At 36.3% G+C, this 27,661-nt stretch overlaps 1 protein-coding gene across 1 annotated transcript in view; it reads left to right on the top strand.

Moving 5' to 3' along the window:
- LOC110114585 (rab3 GTPase-activating protein catalytic subunit) overlaps window positions 1-27,661 on the top strand; it is a gene marked incomplete at its 5' end in the record, with an annotated part of 66,570 nt that overhangs the window by 30,233 nt on the left and 8,676 nt on the right. Inside the window, 6 exon segments of the mRNA XM_028696617.1 lie at window positions 4,436-4,542; window positions 4,625-4,717; window positions 5,805-5,933; window positions 6,092-6,225; window positions 8,466-8,549; window positions 8,708-8,775. Coding sequence (XP_028552450.1) covers window positions 4,436-4,542; window positions 4,625-4,717; window positions 5,805-5,933; window positions 6,092-6,225; window positions 8,466-8,549; window positions 8,708-8,775 — 615 coding nt within the window.

The raw sequence follows: 27,661 nt of genomic DNA, 5'->3' as shown, positions 1-27,661 counted from the left end.
TTCGTCTCGGCTTCTAATCTCTTTCGTCTCTCCGCAAGTGCCACTCCATCTGTATCTTTCGTCTCTAAGTAAAGCAACTTTAGGGTGTCTTTGATTTCGAGTCAAAAGTTGTAATCCGTCGTCGTTTGTAATGTTTTTTAAAATTTCTTCTTTTTAGTTTAATTTGAAATGTAAGAGTTTGTTCTTCTTCATCTTAGTCGCATCTTTCGTGATTTAGTGGGTCGTCGGTTAAGGACCAATCATTCGTTTGGGTGAGGGGTATAGGCTCCCTATATTTCTTGCCCCCACCAAATTACATATCATAAAAAAATATAATATTAATAGTGAGCAAATAGATAATAATAATAATACTTGATGCATTATGTATAGAGAAGGAAATATCATTATTGTAATTAAAAAGTCATGTGTACTCACATTGAATATTTTCAAGATTTAATATTTTTCAAAACCTCAAGCATTGTTGTAGATTCCAATACTCATATCAACTTAATTATAAAATCATCCACTATCCAAATAACATTAATATGATCTTAAACCTTCAACTTAGAGTTCTCAATTATAAAACAACAATTCTGGTATGTGTGAAATACACCGTTTATGCTTGTGACGTCTAACTTCTCCTATTTCCAACACCTAAAATAATGCAAATCTTTATTACTTACTCATTAAACATAATTCATTTTCCTTTAATTAATATTTTAATGTTAATTATTTTCGTATTTAATTAAACCCTGATTTAAAAAAATCTAAAATATTATCTAAATTCATAATTTTCCTATTTTAACACTTTACCATTGCCTAAATTAAATTAAAATAATCTCTATTTTCGGTTTTGCTTTAAAACCATAAATTTGGAAATCATATTTTCATTAATTTCATCATATTAGCATGTCAAAACCTCCCCATCACTTAATTAATAATTACGGCTTAAGTATTTTCGGATTATTATAAATTAAAAATTTGTGAAAAACCCTAATTTTCACCATTAAAAACTTTTCTAAGACCATTTGGACCAATATTAGTTAGAGCACTTCCAAAGAAAATGAATTTTGGAAGATGCCATAAATTTGACAATCTCAAAATTTTTTAAGGAAAACTAAAATTAGGGTTTTAGAAGGTACCATTAAAATTTCCTACACATTCTCTTTTAAAAAATTTCAAGATTTGGAGAACCCTAGATTTTCATCATCCTAAGAAAATCTAAGTGAGAAGAAGAAATTCTAGGTTTAGAGTCATACCTTCTTCTTCCCTAAGCCTTCCTGATGCAAGCAAGAATTTGGGAGAGGGCCCCAAATTTTTGCTAACAAAAGAAACTCTTCCTAGATAATAGAAGATTACAAGATCTCACAAAAACTAAATGAATTAGACAAAAACAAACTTTCCATACCTATGCTGCTACTATATGCCAGATAACACGTATTTCTATACGTATCTGATCGATGACTAGCCTTAATCGAAAGTTCTCTCTCGTTATCGGGAGGGGTAATTAACTATAGGGGCTTGCGCCTATAGGAAACCAGAACTCAGATCATAAAGTCCTCACAAAATGAGGGCGAAATCTCTGGGTAGTGTCTTATCTACAAACCCATCTGCCTTCCAAAATTTACTCCGGAACTTATTTCCATTAAAACTCCCTTGCCGAATAGAAAAGAAAAGCAGGCGGAGGCCGGGGCCGAATTTTCGGAGCCCACACACATACAAGCATACTATATCATATCATTTTATTTTACTTTTTTCACATCATTTCATATTGAATTTTACAATAAATATCATGATAATATTTGATTTATGATATCTTTTAATTAAACATGATCAATTGCCTATCATAAAAAAATGTAATATTAACAATGAGCAAATAGATAATAATAATAATACTTGATGCATTACCTGTAGAGAAGCAAATTTCATTATTATAATTAAAAAATCATGAGTACTCACATTGAATGTTTTCAAGATTTAATATTTACCAAAACCTCAAGCATTGTTGTAGATTCCAATACTCGTCTCAACTTAATTATAAAATCTTCCACTATTCAAATAACATGAATATGATCTTAAACCTTCAACTTAGAGTTCTTAATTATAAAGCAACAATTCTTATATGTGTGAAATACACCGTTTGTGCTTGTGACGTGTAACTTCTCCTATTTCCAACACCTAAAATAATGCAAATCTTTATTACTTAATCATTAAACATAATTCATTTTCCATTTAATTAATGTTTTAATGTTAATTATTTTCGAATTTAATTAAACCCTGATTTTAAAAAATCTAAAATATTATCTAAATTCATAATTTATTAATTAAAAGCTGGAAATAGAAGGCCAAAAGCCACCTAAAAACTGCAGTAGAAACTCTTGGAATTCTTCCCAAAACAGCTACCAAACAGTCCCAAAAACTGTTCAAATTTTGTCCAAAATACTGTCCAAAAATTGTTCAAAAACAGTCCCAAAAACTGTTCAAATTCTGTCCCAAAATCTCTTCATATTCCCATATAAATGAGGTAATTGAAAGGCCATCAGTCACTATACTTAAATCCCAAACGTCTCAGCAAAGGAAAGCAAAAAGGCCACGGTTCCAAGGAGCAGATTCACGGAACCTGCAGGAATCGGAAAAGGGGGGACCACAGGAATTAATTCCTGAAGCCAATCCGTGGGAATTAATGCAAAGGCAGCCCAAGAAATAATTAGGGCTTAAGTATTTTCGGATTATTATAAATTAAAAATTAAGAAAATAAAAAATTTGTGAAAACCCCTAATTTTCACCATTAAAAACTTTTCTAAGACCATTTGGACCAATATTAGTTAGAGCACTTCCAAAGAAAATTAATTTTGGAAGATGCCCTAAATTTGACAATCTCAAAATTTTTGAAGGAAAACTAAAATTAGGGTTTTAGAAGTTACCATTAAACTTTCCTACACATTCTCTTTTCAAAAATTTCAAGATTTGGAGAACCCTAGATTTTCATCCTAAGAAAAATCTAAGTGAGGAGAAATTCTAGGTTTAGAGTCATACATTCTTCTTCCCTAAGCCTTCCTCTTGATAATCCCCAAGAATCGCCGCCCGGAACCACCGGTTGTTGCTCGCCAAAACTCCAAGCCGCTGCCCTCTTCCTCTCTCGTTCACTCTCTCCCTTGATCGGGCAAAGAAATGAGGAAGTGGCCGAATGTTTTTGGTCCCTTAAGCTCTTTGGAGTGTTGGGAAATGCCAATGGCGCATGCGCCCTTACATGCATTTGTGCTCTTGAGAGTTAAGAGGGGTTATTTAGTCATTTGGCCTTAAATAATCTTTCACGATTTTTAATTTCCAATCCATGCGAAATTAACCTTAAGTCCTTTATATCAAATCGATCGAAATTTAATGTAGAATTTTATAAAAATTATTTTCGAATTCTGACAACTTCGAAAATTTGCTATTTTCGTCTTAGTGCGTAGCAATGCGTCGCGAAGTTACGATTCGACATTTTCAAATTTTACATTTTCCCTTTGAAACTGACTATGTGAGTGTGTAGATCAACAAGGTGGCAGGATTGGAAGGTACAACTAGTGGTAAATCAATAGAGGTTGATGCTGATGATGTCGCAGCTGACTTTGAAACTGATTGATCTACTCTGTGCCAAATGATGCTAGAGATAGCCACTTAGAACTTGTGCAAAGATGTGATAGACTTCAACAGGCATCAACAAGTGGCAGATCTGGGGCAAGTTATAAATAAAACTGTTAACTTATAAGAAAATGTGGTGAAAGCCTCTTTGGATGAGCCACAGAACAAATGTGGTGGTCAGATGGTATTTTGTTTTAGACAAGGTGGCAATGATGGAAAAAGCTGAAAGAAGCAAATCTTGGCTTTTAGACAAGGCGGCAACGATGGCAAAGGCTGAGAGTAGCAAATTATAGAGGCGGCTTTAAATTGTTAAATGAAGTACGAAGGAAACATTGAATTGCAGTTGAGGTTGATATAGAAGAACAGGAATGGGAACAAATTTTATCTGATTTTATGATTCATTAGCTATAGACTATGCATGAGAATAGCAGCTTGAGGTTTTTATTTAATGCCAGTTGAAGTAGGACTATCAGAAAAGTGGGTTGTTTGATATATATAGGAAAGATTTTTTTGGAGGGTCCCATCAACATCATCCCTATGGTTCTAACAATCCAAAAACATTAGTTATTGTTCTTTACAATAAGACTGATTCTTGTTCACCATCAAAATGTTGTATCACAATATATCAGATGCTTTTTATATTTTGGTGATTTGGCTTCATGATAAAGAAATTTGCAACAAATACATCAACCATATTCTGTTAATGTAGCAAAATAAGGTCTAGGTCTTTATATGACAGATTCTTAATTCTTGAACCTTTCAATCTCTACATGAGATGATGAACCTGCAATAAATATCTAAAATGCTTTTACTTCTTGGTGATTATGAGCAGGTTTGATGATTCTATTGGCAAGTTTGGATTTGCCTCACAGCTGAGCCTTTTGGTATCTGCATTGGATATGTCATTTGAAGCCAAATATCTGGAAGATTTTGTTTCAGGTTCCATATATATTTGTAAGGTTTCTTATTTGCAAATTTTATGAAGATTCACTTCCTATTCATTGGTCTTTGTGGTAGACAGCTGAGAACTCAGGCTCTGATATTTCTAAGATCTCTGATTGTATACCTCCTCCAGCAGTTGTGGATCGCATCCTTAAAGAGATTTTCCGGAATGGTACCATGAAAATTTTCAGCTGGATCTAATTACTGTTGCTTCTTCTGTTTATGATTGTGATAACCAGCTATCATTGTATTACTCTTTATAACCGTGTGCATTAGCCTTTTAATTTAATGGAGATGGCATTAGGTTTGGAGCCCGCTAAAAAGTTTTGTCAATCAACTAATTTTTTGTACTTCTGTCAAGTTATTAACTTTTGACTTTCATGTTTATCTTCCATTTACTTTTGCTTTATTTTAAAATCAATTTTATCTCGCATGTATGTGCTAATTAAGGTTTATTGATTGGCGTGCAAAAAACAAAATCATATTAGTCTAACTTGTTTGACTGAAACATTAATGTTCCTTGCAATGAAATTAACAGTGGTCAAGAAATGACTTTTATGTTATGCTGATTGTTGGTTATTTGGCAGATTTCAGTTCTATTTCATGATCTTGGCATGCAAATGACCATAGAGCTGTTGAAAAGGCTCTGCTTTTTTTTTTTGTTCCGTAGAAACTTGTAAAACTTTTGATGCCGAACTATGAAGTATTCTTTTTTATGTATGTTGGTTAATCTTACTTTGAAGCCATTTTTTTATCTGATCTGTATTCTGCTATTGTTGACCATTAAAAGAGATGCATAAATTTAAATTAAGTGTTGTAGGGATGAGGATGTTTAGGTGGATGAGTGGCTTCACTCTTAGAGACAGAGTATAAAATGACTATATACGTGAATAGGTTGGAGTAGCTCCAATGGCATATAAGATTAGAGAGAGTCGATTTAGATGGTTTGGTCATATAAGACGTTGGCCTACGGATGACCCGGTTAAGAAAGTATATGTTTTAGATTGGCTTATGAAGGTAGAGATAGATTTATAAATAGACTTGGTTACAAATATTAGAAATGATCTTTTTTTATTAGATTTAAGTGAGATTGTGACTCTTAATAGTACAGAGTAGAGAAAAGGATTCATGCATCCATATAGTGGGATAAAGGCTTGATATTGTTGTTCTTATTGTATATGTACTATGTTGTCAGTGGTTTTTTTTTTCCCATTGCTTTGTTGCTATTCAGATTCCTGATTGAATGCAATTGTGTGTAGGAGTTGAAAGTTGGAAATCTGTAGACTTCGAGAAAAGAAACTCTCGTTTTATAAAAGGTGCTCCTCTAGGCTCTCTATTTGCTGAGTTCTGTCTGCATTTGTTGTGGCTTGGGAATTGCAACATCAGAGGTTTGCACGTAACTTCAACTTTTTTTTTTTCTTAAAGCACTCGCTTTTATAAGCTAATTGAAGTGGATTTATTCTGTCTGATCTTTTTTGAGAGTTTGATTAAATTTGAAATTTTGATTAGAAGTTCTATTTTAATCTTTTTACATCTGATTTTGCAGCAATTTCCACTCTTTGGATTGAATTTGTAAGAGAAGTTCGTTGGTGCTGGGAGGAGTCTCAACCATTGCCAAAAATGTCAGCTTCCTCCAGTATTGACCTGGCCACATGTTTGGTGCATCAGAAACTGCAGATGGTACTGCTATATATTTTACACTTCTTTCCTATTATTAACAATTTTAATGGAAGGTGGGTCTGCGGGTATTTAGCAAGCATAGTCAAAAGTTTGATTTGTGCTAGGTTTTTAAATGCTTTGTTTTGGAATGGGTTAATCATGGTAACCTTTATTGTAATCCAATCTAATAATCAACCAGTTAGGAGGCTAACTGTAATACTGTAGGAATAGGAACCACAGCCATAGAAATAGGATGAAGTAGATCTGCTAGAATAGGGTGAGACTTCCAAAGTCTACTAAAACAATGCTGCTGATAACAATCACGAGAACAAGCGGCAGGGCTAACCGTAGAAACAGGAATCCCACAAAAATAGAATCCAAGCCGTTAATCCAAATGTATAAGTTCATGATATGCATGTAAGAACGAACTCCACTGACCAATTACATTTCAAAATATAGAACAAAAAAATTAAGCATTCAAAATTTATCTTGAAAAGATCGATATAATGCAAACATGTTGTGTCTCTGCCAACTGGGGAGGTTGAGTTTCCCATCACAGATAGTGCTGGCTACAATTATATGCTGGGCATATTTTGGGTGGGCTCAGGTTTAAGACATCCCTGTGATTAGCGTAAGAAGGTCCTCGTGATAAAGCAAACTTAACCTAAATGCTACATCAAAAAGTGTCAGGTTTGGTTAAGCCTTGAATACAAAGAATACAATCACTGCTTGTTGTTCTTTCAGTCCACTAAAAGATATGAAGAATAAATTTCTTTCTGATTGTTTTTAGTTTTTTTTAATATAAACTTAATTGATAATACTTTGAAGGCAATCGCTCTTTGAAGATTTCAAATCTTAAATCAACTTTTAATTCTAACTGATGGCATTTTGCATAGAAAATAGAAAATCAACTATAAAATGGTGCAACAGCATTCATTATGGTTTTACTTGGACTAGATTATGTGGAGTCTAGGCACATTGAATTGTCACGCAGAATATAAGAAAAGTAATCAAAGAAGTACAAATGCAAGTGATGGTGATAGTGTACATAAAGTGTTAACATAAGAGTGATTAAGAGTTAATAAGCTATGCTCATAATATTCTTGATTTCATTAGCAACATTAAAATGCAAACTTGTGAAACAATTAATGCAACCCACAAGTACAATCATATACAGGAAATATTCTATGTTGTAGAGACTTAGTTAACAATAAGCTCCATTTATGAGCAATCAGCCTAGAAACCACAATTGTAATGGATGAACTCAACCACACAAGCTATTATATTCAAATATACTAAAAACTATTCTACATGTGTGTTGAGGGAGAAAAGACTGTGATATGAAGATGTTTTGAAATTTTACAAGAAAAGATAATAGAATAGTTTTGATGTAGTATGACTAATAAATCTCATCTCAACTCATATAAATTACTCCGAGAAATCGAAGTCAAATAAAATCAAGTAAAGAAATCTGGGTTATTTAGTCCTCTTGAAGGGATTAGATTTCCTTTAAGGTTAATCATACTTGAGGACATCACCAATAGACACTATTGATAAAGGAATTGTGCTCTTATTTTGATTTGCTCAGGTTAACATCGAGGGAAAAAATTATTCAAAGAATGTTATCCAGAAAGGGTGGTCTTTGCTTTGAGAAAGGTCAATCCATAAGGCAAAGGGTGAACCACCGTAACTAAGTCAGATGATTGACTCTTCACATAGAAAATCTACATGATAATAATTGTTGAATAATCAAAAGTTGAGAGGAGCATGAAAGGGCTCAAAAGGGTGATGGGTTTTGGTAAGGAATCCAACAAAAAGTAAAAACAACTTAGTCAAGTTTTTATCAATCCTTCATCCACGTTATTAAGTTTGGGACCATTTAGTTGTTAAGGTAGTTGACCTGGCTCGACCATGAGATGCTTTGTCACCAATTTTGAGTTGTGTCATCCAAACAGAGCCTCATGATATCTAACCAAACAAAAAAAATACTGATTTTTAAATAGGTAGGTGAAATTTATGTGTAAAGAAAATATGTATTTTTTTGGATATTTTCTAGATTATAGACCTTGTAAGAAAAGTTGGACGCCAAGATCATAACATCTGGACACTAAATGAAATGGCAGCAAGCAAATAAAAATCCCCAAGATCCCATCCTGGAATAATGTACTGCGCAGAAGTATATCTATTTTGTTGGAATTTCCTTACTGAATTACTTTACCTTAATGGCATGCCTAATTGGAAATCTTTGTTGTCATTTTAAGCTGGCAATATGCATTGAAAAGAAGAATTTGCTTGTTCATGAGCCTCCGAGTGGTGTTGAAAGTGAAGCTTCTAGTGTTAATAAGGTGCTATTATTTTACTTGTTTCTGCTTATGATTATGCTTTTGAATTCTCATTCTAATTGTTTTTAAGTTATGTTTATGTGCAACCTTTGCATTTCATCATTTTCGCTAGGAGTATGAAATAGCAATATGAAGACTGATCCTATGATTTTACTGAACAGGTTGATTTGCATGATGCATGTGATCAGTCTCATGATATGCTTTCTAAAACCTCTCTGGGTACTATCAGGTGAACTAAAAATATTTCTTATAACTATGTTATTACTTTTATTTTTTTTATGTTTAAATGAATAGGCATTTTGATGGTGACTGTCATGCTAAGAGAAGGGGTGGTGAATGTGTTTTAAATTTCTTTACAAATTAAAGTGGAAGTTTGAGTGAATGTTATGTGAGTAAATTAATAGATGCAATTACAATCTAAAACACAAGTGAAAAAAAATTAAATATGAGAAATAAGCACACAGTTTTTATATGATCTGGTACCGAACTGGGCCTACTTGCACGCCTTAGACTCCATTGGCTTAGGATTCAACTAATCATTCTCCCCTTCACTCCTCAAGCTGCCAAAGTAAATGCCACAATCATACCCTCCTATATGGGATCTTTCAACCCATCAATATCCATGCAAACTCAAGTATTCCAAGTATTTTTACAGAGCGGATTGTAATTCAAATTATAAGAACTGAGTTGAAAACACAAGAACGATCTTGCAACTCAAACTTGTTCTAAGCAAGCTTGCAATCGTATTGAACATGATTGGCTCGTGATCTCCCAACATTTTGCACTTAAAGAACAAAATCATTTCATTGGAATTTGAAAGAGAAAAATGTTTTTTAAGAAGGGTTTTAGGCCTGAATTTCTATAAAGATTCTGGGTTAAATTTTGTTTTATGCTTATAGGTCCAATTCCCTCTCAAATTGCTTAGAAGAAGATCCTAATATTTAGCTGCAAATCCTGTATCAACGAATTTTCCCTTAATATGCTTGCCAACTATGCAATGTGGTCTCGTCTTAATTGGTGTGACGAGCTGCCCCATGACACTATCTCGTGTGAACATGGTAACGGCAAAGAGTGGAATTTTCGAAAATTGATTGAACTTTTTATTTTTATTGAAACTAAAGGATGTTATAACACAAGAATATGGTATTTTTAAAAAATTTATCAAAAGATATCATTGGATCCAATAGAATTATAAATTAGCTCTATTTATAAATTAATTACCTTTTTAATCCTTAAACAATCTTTATGAAAGTTGATTTATCAAAATTAGTAATTAGAATAGAAGAATTAAGAGCAAGTAGTTTTGCCAAAAAAATGCAACTTAATTATGGAGCATTTAAGGAATTGGAAAATAAGTTCATATTCTCTAATTAACAAAATATTAAAATTTATAGAATTAAAAAGTTATTAATTAATCTAATTTAAATGGGATTATTAAGGGCTTTAAGGTCAGTGCAAATATGCTTGAGCCATGTATCAACACAACATGTAATTAGAAGAAAATGAGAACACAGCTTGGTGACTTTAAAATAGCCTTTCGTGATCTTGAGTCTTACTCCCAAATTTCATGTTGATGTTGAAACTCAACCTCTAGTTCTGTGGGCTGCTGAAAATTTGGCACATTGATCATCTTGAAGCTAGTAAAAGCCTTTTTCTCAACATGAAACTGTTGAAAATCCTACTTGCTGAGATGTGAAGCTCAACAAATATGCAATGTAATGCTTCAATTGCTCTGTTGATCTCCCAACTGTGGCGTCTCCCATCCTTACACGTAAGATTTCCAATTTGGCATGTTGCCGACCGATTCTTCTTGCAAACAGTCTCCTCCAGTTTCTTCAACATGCTATTGTTCGTTGATCCGATCTTGACCTACATGAAATAGCCGAGCCTCACAGGTAAAGCTTCGGCTAATCTGTTACCTCTGTCGGATCTTAATCACAAGAATAGACACAGATATGTCTGACTAGCCCTAATATGCGAACTCCAACACCCTCATGATCGAAAGATTGGTTCGCTCGTTTGTTGGCATAATTCACTCCTGTACCAGTTGGTTAGTACTATGCCATTTTCTTATTACTTCCCCCTCTGCCTTCTACAGGGAAATTTTTGTTTATTCACTATAAGTGAACTACTTGATATATAGGCTTATTCTCTGAAAACAATGTCTTGCTTTGTCCTGCTCTTAGTTAATTGAATTCTCAAGTATTGTCGACACATGCAATACCGTCCCCATTTTTAAAATATTCTATTACCTTACCAATATGTATATCTAAATCTTCTTTAATAAGAATGCTTTCTTCAAAAGATATCATTTATATTAATTCTTCTATGCCATTTCAAAATTTTGATTTGGATCACATATTCAAATCCACTTAAAGAGCATAAGCACTTATAATATTAATAATCTCAATATTAATAACAATATTTAAAGCTATATTTCTATCTCAAATTCTATTAATTTCTACATCATTATCCTTCAAAATCTTATCTATAATCACACATACACCTTTTTTAGTATGACTCCTACCTGAATATAATAATTTAAATTATAAACTATCAATCTCTTTAACCTTCTCTCTAATACATTTTGTTTCCAAAATGCATAGAATGTTTATCTTTATATGAATTATAGTATCTATTAATTTCATTAATTTATCTTTAAGGAAACCTATATTCCAAGTTTTTATCCTAATTCTACTTTCATGCACTTGCTTCTTTGCCCACATCCATCCATAATGTGGGAACCCTTTGCTTATTTAACATTGCACTTGGGTGCCAGTGTTGTGACCCTTGTACACTTCTCATTGTGCTTAGGCCATATAGTGTGTTGCTTCCAATGAACTCCTAGGATTAACACAATGTATTAAAATATTCATGTTATAATTGTTCGGCAAGTTTTACGATTGCTATCAACTACTTAACACAACCCTCCACTTTTCTCTTCTAGAGCTTGGGACCTATCAATGAAAGTGTTAATTCAAGCTTCATCATTAGAGTTATGTGTAGTTGCTATAATGTGAGGCACCAACTATGATGGAACAATATGATTTTGCCTGTATACGACTTCAAAAGGGTTGTGGCCTGTCAATTGATTCTGAAATCAATTGCAAGCAAACTTGACTTGACCTAAGATTTGATCCCATTTTCGAATGTTTTTCCCAATAAAACATTTCAAAAGACTTCCCAAACTCCTATTGATTGTCTCAGTTTGACTGTCAGTTTGTGGGTGAGCAACATAACTGAATTCGAGATTAGTGCAAAGTTTGGCCAATATAGTTCTCTAACAATGGCTATGAATTTGACATTCCTATCAGAAGTGATTGTTTTTGGGATTTTATGTTGTTGAACAACCTCCTCGAAGTAGAGATTGGCAATATGAGATGCATCTAGTGCCTTTCTGCAAGGTATAAAGTGAACCATTACCACCATGGCAAATCCAGGCTGATGTCTACCCAAGGTGTGTCGGGTACTTACAAGGGAAATATATCCACTATTTTTTTTGTTTTGTTATTGTTATTCTGTATGTTCGAAATTTCCTAACGTAATTGCTCCACATCTCTAATGAGAAGTGGCTAGTAGAAATTTTCCTAAATAATTGCCAGTCTTATTACAACGAAAATGGATTTTTGAAATGATAGCCTCTTGCATAGAATAGCATAAAATGTATAGTTTATTACCTGAGAAGAAGTAGCTGTGTTGGTTGTGGAAAGTTTATATGCATGTTGTTGGCAATGTTCCCATTTCTTTTGAAAGTCCGGATCCTGAGCATATAACCCTTGAATGACTTAAAACCTTCCTGTTTCAATTGGATAGTGTTGAATAAGTTTAGGCAACAGCTAAGCACATGTACCATTTGGAGGGATGTGCAAGATTTGTATCATAGTGTATAATGGAAAGAGGATAAGTACTCTACCCATTTTAAATTTTTTTTGCACTTGAGTGCTTTTCATGTTCTAAAAATAGAATGAATTTTTGTGCCAACAAGTGACTCCAACGTTGTGAAGGCCTAGATAATAGCACAAAACTCTTTGTCATTAGTAGAATACCTTTGGTAGAATTCATTTAGTTTCTTGTTGAAGTAAGCCACCAGATGACCACCCTAATTTAGCACCTCCCCAATGTCTATGTTAGAAGTATCACAATCTACTTCAAAACCTAAGAAAATTCTGGGAGAGCTAGATTGAGCATTGGGGTCACAAGTAGTTTTAGCTGATCAAAACTATCTTGAGCCAAGGTTGTCCATGTGAACTGTGATTGCTGGAGTAGTTTACTTAATGGTGTAGTGATTGAACTAAATTTTTAATGAAATGGTAGTAGAAGGAGGCCAGCCCATGGAATCTTCTCACATCAGTCATCGAAAGAGCTGTAGACCACCCCTTAATGACAACCACCTCGGGCTCCATTTTAATGCATATTTGATAGACTGCAAAACCCATAAATTTAATTGTGTTCACTACATACTACATTTGGCGGAATCGACAAATAGTCGTTGCTCTTGGAGAACTTCTAATACTTGACAATTATCTTATTTACAACGAAGTTGTCAATACACATGCACCATGTGTCTTCCTTTTTGGGCATGAGGAGGACATATGGCACAAAAACTAAAATTTGGCCACAAATCTGATAGTTATTAGGTCGTCAACTTGTCTTTATAACCCATCACATTCTTTGGGAGATATCTTGTATTGTCGTCTTGGTGGAATGACCGACCCTGAAATGAAATCAATGGCATGCTAAATTTCCCTCATGGTAGGTAGTCTGGCGGGAGTGTCAGGAAAGATGGTATTAATGGTTTGCAAGAGGTCTCAAATTGCGGCTGGAGGAATAGTTTGGGCGGGATTCCCTTCCATCAACATAAGGATCGCCCGATGTTATACTGACCATAGGGTTTGTAAGAATAGGGCGTGAAACTCTATTATTGGATTGGATGGTTTTGTTCCCAAAATCTCCTTTAACAGCTTTGAGATAACCATTCAACCATCTGTGTGAAAGGAATAGGTGTTGTAATAACCATTATGAGTGATCTTGTGGTCGAATTGCCACGACCTCCACATCCTTTGTTTGATAGAAGTGTGGAAATCTGGTTAATTTCAATCTGACTTAAGGGAAATGGAATCCTAAGGTTGCAAAGCAGGATTCGTGCACTCGTGCCATTTTTCTTGAGCCAACAAGAAGGTTTGTAGGAGGTCTCAGATTGCTGTTGGAGGATTAGTTTAGGCTGAATTTTCATTCATCAACATAAGGATTGCCCCATGCTATACTGATCATAGGGCTTGTGAGAATAGAGCGTGAGCCCTTTTACTGGATTCGGGGGGTTTTGTTCCTGAAATCTTTTGTAGTAGCATCAGGGTAAGCACCCGACCATCTTTGTGAAAGAGATAGGTGTTGTGATTACCATCATGGGTCGTCTTGCGATTGAATTGTAACGACCTCCCTAGTATGATATGGCATCCTTGGGCTCTACATTGCATAGCACCTATTCTTAAAAACTTTCTCCAATGAAAAATTGAATCAAACATTGCTTGGTGGCATATATTTCATTAACTTTCTTGAGTCACGTTAATAGGTAAGGTTTGGGTGTGCTTTTGTTGCCAAATTTAGCTTATTTACCATGATAGTGGAACTCCAGATTTTCGTAATTTCCACCATCAAGAACAAGATTACAAACCTTGCCTTGCACTGTGCATCTTGTGCGAAAAAAGTTGTGTTGAAGCCACACTTATTTGTGGTTATAGTGGATATTTAGAAGGCATTGGACCACTAGTGATTCTCCTTCTTCTGCTTGCAATACTTGCTCTTCTTCAGGATTTTCTGCTGTCATTTCCAAATAAGAGCCAATTTCTTGTGGCAATTCTTCAATTAGTGTGACCAATCAACAGGTTGAGCAATTGCATGTTATGTCCAAATCCATGACATTTAAAGCATTTTCATGTGGGAAGGAATGTCATCATTGCTAGAGTCGAAGCTGGACATCCCCTAAACTGTCCTGTAACACTTGCTGTAGTGGTGAAGAGGTGGGGCATCAGTTCACCCAAAGGGTGGACTAGCTAGCTACTTCGGTTGGCCCTTTCCCTACTACCATTCTTCTTTTTCCCTACCACTATTGCTTCTCTAGTTTGAGGGCCTGGTTGATCACATTGGCAAGAGTCTAATAAGGTTGCAATTGTTCCACGTTGGGAATAGTTGGGTTCATTCCTCCAAGAAAGCGAGTAATCATGTTTTCTTCTAATTCCACCAAGTGACATTTTAAGTTCAATTGCTTGAATTCAATGGCATACCTCTCAACGGACAGTTTTTCTTGTTGAAGATTGTGTAATCGGAGGAACATATCTTGGGCAAGAAATTTTGTTGCAATTTCTTTTTCATCTTAGAAGTGATCTTGGTTTGTCATTCTTGTTGATGAGAATTCTTCAAGTTCTCGCATGATAAGGATGCATTGCCTTTAATCTTGATGGCCACCAATTTGATAATGACATCAAGAGGAACTTCTTTGTATTGAAGAATTTGTTCTATGGTATGTAACCAATTGATGAATTCATCCAGGCCCAATTGATCTTCAAATTCCAAAATGTGTACCTTGACTTTGAAATCGGGAGGAAACCTTTTTGGCTCGTGATTTAGTGAAGTAGAGGTTCATGCTTCTCACTAGATGCTTCTTGGTGGAACCGTTTTCCTCCATGTTTTCATGGGGTTCTTCCTCCAATCCATTCCAACAATCTATAGGATGGCAGAGCTTCATCATAACAACCTTTCTTGTGGTTGTCGAATCTCCCTTTGCAGGCGAATCTCCCTTTACAGGCCTTTAATCATAGTTTTTTGGATAGGCCGTGAGTTTGCTCTTCTTGGTGGCATGATGCGATTGAAGGCTCTAATATCAAACGACACCAAAATAGAAAGTCCCAAGGAAAGAAAACAGATGAGAAAACTAAAAATATGGAATGAAAGACCAAAAATTCTGTCAAGAATACAAAACCATCACCTAGAAGGAGTTTCTAGGATTCAGAAATTTAATCTTGGATGAAAAGAAAACTAAAATCTCTTGGGACAGATGAGGAGTAAACATTACAATGACGAAATAAGCAAGAAAGTAAAAGCAGTGAAAATAAAGGACATGAGGATTTAACGTGGAAAACCCAAAGAGAAAAAACCACGAAGCCACACCACACCAAGAACTCCACTATGAAAATTGAGAGAAATAGGTACATATCTCTCTTCTTTGTTACTCTCTCCATCTCTTCTCACATATACCGTTCTCAATGTCTAACCTAATAAAAAAATACAATAGAAAGTAAGTTATATCTATTATCTACCAAGGGATGCAACCAATGAGAAAAATGAGAAAAATAATTGTTCAGTCAGTCTCGCAGCACTGCGACACCGGTTTGGGATGCTACGAGTCTCAATCATTTGTCTTGCACTGATGCGGCGCCATCTCTAGACTGATGTGGTGCTCTGCTCTTTGTCGTTCAGCGTTGGGGTGATCAAGAACACAGCATCAGGGCGCTCGGGTAAACACTGAGGCGATGTACAAAAAAACTTATTGGTTTGCACCTGGACCCAAGCAGGTGGTGAACCCCGACTCTAGAGTACACGACAAGCTTTGAGGTCCGAGACAACAGAATAACCAGATTGATCAACACAATCATATTCCACACATAACAAAATCTTATCTTTTTCTCTACCCAAATTCGATCAACAACTATGTATTTACTACCCAATCAAAACTTAAATAAAGAAACCCAAACATAAGATGAATTGAATCCTATGGGATGGCCTAGCGGCAGGTTTAATTCTGGATTGGACTGAACAACTATGTATTTACTACCCAATCAAAACTTAAATAAAGAAACCCAAACATAAGATGAATTGAATCCTATGGGATGGCCTAGCGGCAGGTTCAATTCTGGATTGAACTGAACCGAACCAGGTCAACATAGGGGAGGTGGATGGCTTAATAGCTATTGGTTCAGCCTCTGGCGGATCCAAAAATTACACTAGAACTGAACCACAAATTCAGTCCAGCAGAAGCTCCTCCGTTAAAAGGACTGAGGAAATATTGCAAATATTATTGTTCAAGGTAGAAGCAAAATGAAAATGGGTGTAATATTATAAAAGATGAGAGTGAGAGTAGGAGTAAAAGTTGCTAGTTTTGGAAAAAAAAAAGGTGCGGCTAATGCTGCACTAGATAGTGTTGAAGTTGCTGACATCAATGAAGGATGGTGGGCGTCATTTGATGGTGTAGCGAAGGGCAACATTGCGTATTGGGAGTTGTTCATCAGGGGATGTCAATCTATGTTGGTCAAAAGCATCCGATCTTGTGGGTCAAAAATGTGCATTGAGCATTGCACGTTAGTTGATGTTAGGAGTTGAACTTCATTCAGTTGTGAATGTTGGTATATTGTTGTCATCATGCAACATTACTCAGCATACATCTAGTGCTGTGATTTGATAGGGTCAACAGTTGAATTTCTATTTTCATAATTTGTTGATGGACACAGGGAAGAATAGTCTTCAACATAGTGAGAATAGTGATTGAATTGCAATGTTGGAAACAGACTAATTGAGCTGAAAGTTATATAAAATTTGACTTTTTCTTAATACTCATAATTCCCATTTATTGAGACTTAGTAGAGAAAGCTTATAGAACATTGATGCCTGGTGGGCACAGCCTTGGGGAGGAATCTGAGCCAATGTCTTCTTGCTCTAGTGGAAGAGAAGAGGTTTGGCAATTAGGGATAGCAGGATGATCTTTGGCAAGTGCTACCTTGTCTTATGCCTTTTTTTGGTTGACAATGCATAGCTTCTTAGGGAGAGGACCCCTTAAAGATAACCTGCGCTTTGACTAGTGTGCTACCAAATTATATAATCAGACTCATCATTGACTGAATAATAAATTATTGGGGAGTTATTAGGGACTTTCCGCCATCAAGCTTGAAAGCAAACTTAATTTTCTCTCTTAAATTTCACATTTCAAACATGGTATAGTAGCTAATTTCACATAAGATTATATCAAATTTCACCTAGATATCTCTACTTTATTATGTTTAATTAAAAAATTGAAAAAGCCTCATGCTTAATTTTTATGATAAATTTTGTTTCACAGGGATAGCATGTACTTACATCTTTAGTTCTAAATGCATGGTGTTTCAAACTTTTAATATTTTTTGAAAGATCCCTTTCCTCATTTTAGTGCAAATTTATAAATTTTACCTCCATATTATAATTTGAACCAACTTTATTTTTTAAAAGAGAAAATTATCACAATGGTCCCAAGATTATGTGGGGGGTACTTTTAGTCCAAACTATTTGAAGTGTTCAATGTAGTTCTTTTACTTTTGAAATAAGATCCACAATAATCCCAAAGAGAATCAATGTTTAATTTCATAAATTTTATTCAAAATTCACAAATAATGCGGGGAATAAGGTTAGTTTTTGAAAATGGAGTTTTAAACATTTCAATTTACACAAAAAATCCTCATTGTCGACCTCGTTCGTTTGCATGATATTTTATCAAATTAAACAATAATTTTAACTATGAGATTATTTTGGATCATATTTAAGGAATTAAGGGATTTAATTGGACACCTTAAAAGTATGGAACTACCCAAAAAATTGTTCACGAGCCATTTTGGACATCTTATCTTATTTAAAAACCTGATCAAGAATCTATAGGATGAGTCTCTCATTAGTAAGGAGAATGCTAGAGGCTAAATATCAATCTCTATCAATCTCTATTGAGAAAAACCTAGTCTTTGCCCATTGCTTTTTGAAATATCACTAAACTTATCAAGGATTTATTCTTGAATTCACAGGGTGTTTCATCTATCACCAATGAAAATAATGATAGCCTTTACATTTCCCTCAAATAACTTTAGATCTGCAATTTATCTTTGTGGAATTTTGGTGGATTTTCACCAGAAATTTAATCTATGGAATCTCCATGCATTCAATTTTTTGCAGAGGTAATATGATAGATTTGTTTGATGGATCACATCCTATCCAATTCATTTTTTATGGATTCTATTGCTTTTTTAATATTGAAAATACAAATTTTAATTGATTTTGGGTCGTTGGAAAGCATCTTTGGTGAGAGTTAATCAGCAGATTAGTTCCCGTAGAAATGTTCATTTCCTAAACTTGAGTTTTACGCAAGGCTCCTCTCATGAGGAAACACATGAATTCAACATGTAGTGTTATACCATGAGATTTAGTCACCTCTCAATAAGGGATTAGTTCTTGTTGATAACCCATCAATTCGAATGCTTGTTATAGACTATAGCTTAACATTTAAGTGTTCCCTTAATTATTAGACCAAATCCTATATGCCTAAGGCATCACTCTGAAGGCATAAACTAAGACTTACTCTAATTAGACTAATTCACTCATACCATATATTTGAGATCGTTCGTTGTTATATGGTAACTTTGAGTCACCATTGGTCATGCTTTGTGTCTTTGTCTGCCTATCTGGTACGATAAACCTTCTACCAATGAAGTAAATTGAAGTTCCATGTTAGAGTTATGACTCCTTTGATATATTGGACTAATTTCCTCACTTGCTAGTTAGAGTTATGACTCCTTGTGTAAATATCAAACCAACCAAAATCCTATGTATCTTGGACATGATTCTTCGAATCAAGCTAATGCTCGTGGAAATTGATTGGTCATGCCTTGCCTTGGTGCTCTATCCCTCTCCCTCTTAAGCCAAAACAACGTTTAGGGACCGAAATATTTCGGTCCCTTGTGTTTCTCTCCGGGACGGTTGTATATGATAAATAAGTAAGCATTTTGAGATGACATTAATTTCATATACATATCTAATGACACATGCATGTGGCTTTCAAATTATCTTTCATTCATAAAGACATAAATAAGATAGCATGTGTATGAAAAGAAAACCATGTCCCCTTTAGTTTAAAAATATAATTTTCATTTAATAAGTCATGTGAGCATGTTTAGTATTAGAAATTCCTATTAAGCGTTAGCTCATTCCCTAGTGTGGGATACTTTTCAGGAGAACCTGCAACAAAAGATAGCTGACAACCCGAGATTTACATACAGTCGTCGTACCCCGGGTGACAGGTTCTTTTATTGTTTTTGCTAGTTATAACTACCTTACTTTTGGGTGGCTTTGTCATAGCATGAATAGTTAGAAGTTTTAGCCGCCTTGTATATATTGTGAACTCTCTTTTGAAATGAAATGAAAAGGTTTAGAGTCGCTTTATGTTATTGAAGTCTTTTTAGAAATTTTTATTAACATGTAAGATGATTATTGATTGTTCTGAATGTCCGATTTCGTTCCCGCCTCGTATATACGAGCTAATCGGGCCGGATCGTGACAAGAATGGTATCAGAGCAGCCAGTTTAGGATCTGAATCCGTATAAAGCGCCATTAGGCTGATTGATGAGTTTAGACATTTTAGGACTGTATGATGATGTGATGATGATTGAATTTGTTTTGTTTTAATTGGCTTAGGGCTATGGATCAGGAACCCGATGCCACTGATGGCAATACTGACTGGAATAATGATCCGGTTGGTAGAGAAGTTCCAACAATACCCTCTGTCGTTCAACCTGTTGGTGGTAGTAGCACTACCATAGATACTATCAACCAGATGATGGCGGCTGTAATGCACTTTATTCAGCATTCACAGGAACAACCCCAGTCTAGTTCCAGGAGAGAGTCATTGGTAGACAAGCATTTGAAGATCTTCCAAGACATGCGACCACCTCTTTTTACAGGAGTAGGAGAGACAGTAGATGCTGAAAACTGGCTTATGAGGATTGAAAAGATACTAGAGGGTATGCAATATCCTGTTGATCGGAGGGTGACCTTAGCCACCTTTGCTCTGGATGGGGAGGCTGAGAGATGGTGGAGAGGACAGTCATTATAGAAGTTTGGTGGTAGAGCAGCTTCGCAGATCTTATGGGAAGACTTTGTGATAGTCTTCAGAGACTGGTTCGTGGCTCCTTCTGCGAGGAGACAGATGTAGGAGAGATTTATGCGACTGGCGCAAGGGGATCGGACAGTCATGCAATATGAAGTTGAGTTTACCACGCTGTCTCGTTATGCCTCTCAGCTTATTTCAAGTACTGAGGACAAGTGTCATCAATTTCTGTCAGGGCTTTGTGATGCGATTCGTCAGCCATTGATTCCCTTTAGCTTTAATGATTATGCAGTGTTGGTGGAAAAAGCAAGGAGGATAGAGATTGATTTATTGGCTATCCAGAAGAGGAGAGATTTCCAATAGAAGAGGAAGGGATTTGGGAAGACCATGAGCTTCCGGGCTCATTCTAGAGGTTCTAGTATGAAGAAGACCAGAACTGATAGTGGTGGGAGTTCTTCCAGTGCCAGAACTTGTGATAAGTGTGGCAAGATGCATAGAGGCGAATGTTTGTCTGGCTCCAATGTTTGCTTTTAGTGCCATCAGCCAAGGCATATGGCTAGAAATTGCCCAAGGGGTCCAAGGGAGGGGAGGTCTAGTGCTCCACCTCAGCAGAGTACTAGGAGACATCTTATTGTTGGTAGACCGAGAGCTCAAGAGTCTACTGCTTCTGTTTCAGTGCCTAGTCATCCGGCTGCGAGACCTGTTGTGCAACTAAGGGTTTATGCCATTACATTAGCAAGAAGCCAAAGAATCTTCTGATGTGATTACAAGTATTATTCATGTCCAATGTTTCCCTAGAGTACTTTTTGATACTGGAGCATCGCATTCATTCATTAGTCAGGAGTTCATTAAGAAGCATGCATTGGATGTCTGCACTATGCCTACTACATTAACAGTTCTGTTACCTGATGGGTCCAATATGACTGCTACGAATATGTGTTCAACTTTTTTACTATTAGTGAGAAGGAGTTTGATGTTGTGTTGATAGTATTACCTCTGTTGGAGTTTGATGTGATTTTAGGGTGGATTGGATGTCTAATCAATTCATCTCCTTAGACTGCAATAAAAAGGTGGTGAAGATCAAGTTTCTTAGAGGAGAGAAACTTATCTTCCAGGACGATCGAGGTGTATCTTCTATGATTATCTCTTCTATGAAGGCTTGTAGTTTAATTTTGAAGGGGTACCTAAGCTTTCTAGCTCATGTAAGGGACACTTCAAAGCAAGTGCCAGAGTTGAAGGAGATTGCTGTGGCAAGAGACTTTCCTGATGTGTTTCCTGAAGTCTTACCTGGAATGCCTCCTGTTAAAGAGATTGATTTCTCAATCGATCTTGTACCTGATGCTGAGCCTATTTCAAAAGCACCCTATCGTATGGCGGTTAAGGAACTTCAGGAGTTGAAGTCTCAATTGCAAGAACTGCTGGAGAAGGGATTTATTCGCCCTAGCACTTCACCTTGGGGAGCACCAGTTCTCTTTGTAAAGAAGAAGGAGGGTAGTATGCAACTCTGTATCGATTACAGGGAGTTGAACAAGCTTACCATTAAGAATAAGTATCCTTTGTCGAGGATTGATGACTTGTTTAATCAGCTAGTGGGAGCCACAATCTTTTCCAAGATTGACCTGAGGTCTGGTTATTATCAGTTGAGAATTAAGGGGGAAGACATCCCGAAAACAGCATTTAGCTCAAGGAATGGACACTACGAGTTCACTCATACCTGTTAACGGCGAATGGCGCACCATGGCGCAAAGGTCCATTTGAAGGCATGGCGTATAGCGCACGGTGTGGCGTGCGCTATTTTGAACATGACGCAAGCTATATAAAAAATATAAAATAATAAACATGAATATGAAATATTATTAAAAATGAAAGACAAGCTATCATAATAATAAAGACAACCATAACATATATAAGTTCGACTAAGTAACATCCAAATATCTCATAATTAAGCGACCATGATCCAATTTGCTTCTTCGTTTGCTATGAAGCTGCAATTAAAATATTATTACATTACTATATTATGAACATATATAAAAAATCAACACATACATTGTAAAATACTTACATGTTCAAAAATACTCCAATTGCGTTCGCATCCAGATGAACTACATGTTAAACTTAGGACTTTGATAGCAAAGCTTTGTAAATTGGGAGCTCCTTGTCCATATGCCAACCACCAATCAGCAATACTGAGCATGTACCGAGCGTGTACCTAGTTGTACCGACCATGTAACTAGTGGTACCGAGCATGCACCGAGCGGCACCGAGCATTTACATAGTGGTACCGAGCGGTATCATGCATGTACTTAGCAATACCGAGTGTGTATCGAGCGTGTATCTAGTTGTACCGAGCTGGTACCTAGTACCGAGCAAGTAACTAGCGGTACCGAGCAGTATCTAGCATATACATAGCTGTACCGAGCATACCTGTTAAGTTGTAAATTCTTGTAAGAAATAGCCATGCAAAACAACAGAGCTGTGCGGAACAGTTGGAGGTTGCAAATCAGAGTCAGCTGGTAAGATTTTTTATTGGAACATACGGAGGGGGCGGATTTGACAGAAGCACTGCTCTGCGGGACGATTCGGCGGAAACAATGACTTCAACTTCTGGACAGATTCCTTCAGGTACTGAGGGATTTCAGATTTTCAGCGATGCATCGCTGAAAGGTTTGGGTTGTGTCTTGATGCAACGTGGGAGAGTAGTTGCCTATGCTTATAGGCAATTGAAGAGTCATGAGAAGAACTACCCAACCTATGATTTGGAGCTTGTTGCTGTAGTCTTTGCCTTGAAGATTTGGAGACACTACTTATATGGCATACATTGTGAAGTGTTCACTGATCACCAGAATCTGAAGTATATCTTTTCTCAAAAAGAGCTGAACTTGAGGCAGAGGAGATGGATGGAATTGCTTAATGACTATGATTTGAACATTCAGTATCATCCGGGAAGAGCCAATACTGTTGCTGATGCTTTGAGTAGAAAATTGCCAGTGAAGTAAATAGTTTACTAATTCAACAAGAGAAGCTAATTGAAGAGATGGATAGATTGGAGTTATCAGTGGTACTTCCTACAACTGGAAATGTAGGACAGTTGAGTCAGTTGACTGCGCAAGCTGATTTAAAGATTAAGATAGCTGAAGCTTTATGGAAGGATCTAGATTTTGTGAAAATCATTCAGTTAGTAAAGGCTGGGCATGAAGAGGATTTCATTCTTGATGAGGATAATCTCCTTTGGTATAAGGGCAAGGTTTGTGTAGATAATGTTGATGACTTGAGAAAGGATGTTTTTTATGAATCTCATCACTCTGCTTACACTATCCATCCTGATAGTAGTAAGATGTATTAAGATCTTAAGAGTTTGTTTTTGTGGCCCGGAATGAAGAGGAGTGTAGCTGATTTTGTTGCTAAGTGCACTGCATGTCAGTTCGTGATGGCTGAGCATCAAAGGCCAAGTGGATTACTTCAACCCTTAACAATTCCAGAGTGGAAGTGGGGTACATTGCTATAGATTTTGTGTCAGGTTTACCCCGATCACGACAGGGTCGTGATGATATTTGGGTTATCATTGATAGGCTTACAAAGTCTGCTCACTTTTTGCCTATCCGATTGACTGATTCAGTTGAGAAGCTAGCAATGTTATATGTGGCTGAGATTGTTCGTTTGCACGGTGTGCCTAAGTCCATAGTATCTGATCGAGATGGTAGATTTACTTCTAGACTTTGGAGAAAAGTACAAGAGGCTATGGGCGCTAGATTGACATTCAATACAGCCTTTCATCCTCAGACTGATGGACAAACAGAGAGGACTATTCAAACTCTTGAAGATTTATTGAGATTGTGTATTATTGATTTTGGTGGATGTTGGGAATCTCATATTCCTTTAATAGAGTTTGCCTTCAATAACAATTTTCAAGCCAGCATAGGAATTGCTCCTTATGAAGCCCTATGCAGAACACCTCTTTGTTGGGCAGAGGCAGGTGAGAGGAAGGTAATTGGATCAGATCTTATTGATGATGTCACAAGCAAAATCAGATTGATCAGGGATAGGTTGCTAGCAGTTCAAGATAGGCAGAAAAAGCATTATGATGCTAAGCACCGGTTTGTGGAATTCAATGTGAGAGACTTTGTTTTTATAAAGATTAGGCCTATGAAGGGTGTACTTTGTTTTGGCAAGTTTGGCAAACTTATTTCCCGCTACATTGATCCTTTTGAGATAGTGGAAAGGATTGGGAATGTGGCCTACATATTAGCTTTACCCACTACATATGCTGTCCACAATATGTTCCATATTTCTTCACTAAGTATATATCAGATGATCCTTCTAAGATCATATCGGAAAATGTGGACTTACAGCCAGATGTTACATATGTTGAAGAACCGGGTCGTATTCTAGAGTTCAGTGTGAAGCAACTAAGAAGCAGGGAGATACCGTTCATGAAAGTCCTATGGAAGCATGGATTGGAAAATAATGCCACGTGGGAGGAGTCAGAAATGAGGAAGTGCTATCCTCATCTCTTTGAGTAAGGTGATTGCTTTTCCTCTCTTTTAAATTTCGTGAACGAAATTTTTATTAGAAGGGGAGGATTGTAAAACCCGGAATTCGTCATTTGAATGCGTCGCACGTATTTCGATGCGCCGCGACGAACTTAAGTGAAATTTCAATGTCGTCGGAATTCGACGAAATAAATTTTATTAAATTCGTCACGAAATTTCGATCGAAATGATATAAAGAACTTATAGCTAATTTCGCACGGTTTTGAAATTAAAATTCACCGAAAATTGTTTAAGTAATTTTTGGCTAGATCTACCATTTTTACCCCTAAGAGCTCTTAAGGGAAATGATTCTAGTGAGGTGTACATGCGTCATTTGGATATCCCTCTCCCTCTTAAGCCAAAACAACATTTATGGACCGACATAGTTCAGTCCCTTGTGTTTCTCTCGGCCGAACGAAGGAGGGCGGGCGGCATAGAGGAGGGAGCGTCGAGTGCTTGCGTTTTCCGGTGACCGGCGACGATTTCCAGCATGCGTTTTGTAGTGAAGTGGAAGAGAAAGCTAAAGGAAGAAGAAAGGTAAGATTTAAACTTGAAAACCTCGTTCTTTTCCCTTAAATTTTCATGAACCAAATGTTTAGGGTTTTGCTTTTGATGGATTTTTCTTTAGAATAGTGTTAGAGCTTGTTTATGCCCATGTTTCTAAGTCATAAGCAAGAAGTTTTCTTAAGAAAAAAAAACTTAAGTTTCAAATTAGGGTTTTGGCATATTTGATGGGGCTTCCATAGAAAACTGTTAAAGAGTGTTTGTGTGCACTCTTGAGTAAGAAAATGAATTTTTATGAAAAAAATTGTAGGTTCAAAAATTTAGGGTTTGGTGGAAATTTTCTTTTGTTCTAGGATTGATGTTTAGAGAGATTTAAAATCATATTTAGCTTGAAATCCAAAGATTTCCCTAAGAGATTTTGGGGTTTCCACATTAAGGCTTTACCAAAAATTAAAATAGTTATCACGAGTTAAACCAAATTATAAAATATGAGCTAACCGGCCGGATCATGACAGGAGTCACGATTTGGCCCGGTTAGCTCGTATATACGAGGCGGGAACGAAATCGGACGTTCAGAACAATCAATAATCATCTTACATGTTAATAAAAATTTTTAAAAAGACTTCAATAACATAAAGCGCCTCTAAACCTTTTCATTTCATTTCAAAAGAGAGTTCACAATATACACAAGGTGGCTAAAATTTCTAACTATTCATACTATGACAAAGCCATCCAAAAGTAAGGTAACTACAACTAGTAAAAATAGTAAAAGAACCTGTCACCCGGGGTATGACAACTGTATGTAAACCTCAGGTTGTCAGCCATCTCTTGTTGCAGGTTCTCCTAAAAAGTATCCCACAGGGAATGAGCTAACGCTCAATAGGAATTTCTAATCCTAAACATGCTCACATGACTTATTAAATGAAAATTGCATTTTTAAACTAAAGGGGACATGCTTTTCTTTTCTTACACATGTTATATTATTTATGTCTTATGAATGAGAGATAATTTAGGAGCCACATACATGTGTCATTAGATATGTATATGAAATGAATGTCATCTCAAAATGCTTACTTATTTATCATATACAATCATCCCGGAGTACCACGGATGTACTGATCAGGTACACAAACCTTTTTTTGTCATTTATTCCTTTTCCTCATTTGCCCCAAGGGCCATAATGTTCCTGTATTGTTCATATGTGCTTTTGCACCGTACTTGGTACTCCGCAATCAATCATGCACAATTAATTCTATATTCTTTTCATATGAACATACATTCCTTCCTTTTCATATAATGTCATATATTTCTACGAACTAATATTTGACATGAAATCTCTAAACATGAAATAAATAACTTGTAATGACTACACTTAAGCACTTAAGCATGAAAGAAACACTACATGAAAACCCGTTATTACCGGCGGACTAAATCCGCCGGAATACATAGATAATCCGACGGAACCATAAGTTACCGGCGCACGTTTCGGCGGAAATGCATACGCCGGTTTCGGTCGCGTCGATAAATTTTTGCCGACGAATATAATGCGCCGGAAACCTTTCCGGCGCACTTACCGACGCCTTACCGGCGTAAAACATCGAATTGGTCCCGACGACTCACAACCGATAAATTCCGGTGCCATATGCGCCGGTAAGTTTCTATCGGATTGTCCCCGGTAAGTACCGGCGGACAAAACGCCGCAAAGTCGCCGTAGACAACCCACAGCTTTGTTTGCGGCGCAAAATAGGCGCCGGAAAGAAGCGGCGGAAATGGCGCCGGAACATGCGCCGGTAGTGGCTGACGGAAGGAAGACGTCGATATGTCCGATACAATTCGTTGTATCGTTCTTTCCGGCGGATTTTCGGCGTACAATCCGCCGGAAACCTATAGCATTGACAAAAAAAATATTTACTTCCCAGCCAACAATCAAATTTCCACACCTGCAAACGAATACAAATAACAATTCCACAACAATTTCACAACAGTTCTAACAAATTCACAACAATTTCACAACAGTTTATAACATAAAAAGAAACTGATCAATAGTAACAATCAACAAAAAATATCAGATTAAAAGAAACTGTTCAATAACACATATTCACAGAAATAAACAAGTTTATGTAAACTAAATTAAACAACTCTGACTCCGTGGACTCTTCCTCAGGTGGAGCTATGTCTTTTCCACTCAGCTG

Source organism: Dendrobium catenatum, unplaced genomic scaffold (genome assembly GCF_001605985.2).
Source record: "Dendrobium catenatum unplaced genomic scaffold, ASM160598v2 fragScaff_scaffold_788, whole genome shotgun sequence".
NCBI lineage: Eukaryota > Viridiplantae > Streptophyta > Magnoliopsida > Asparagales > Orchidaceae > Dendrobium > Dendrobium catenatum.
This window is presented reverse-complemented; position numbering and strand designations above follow the sequence as displayed.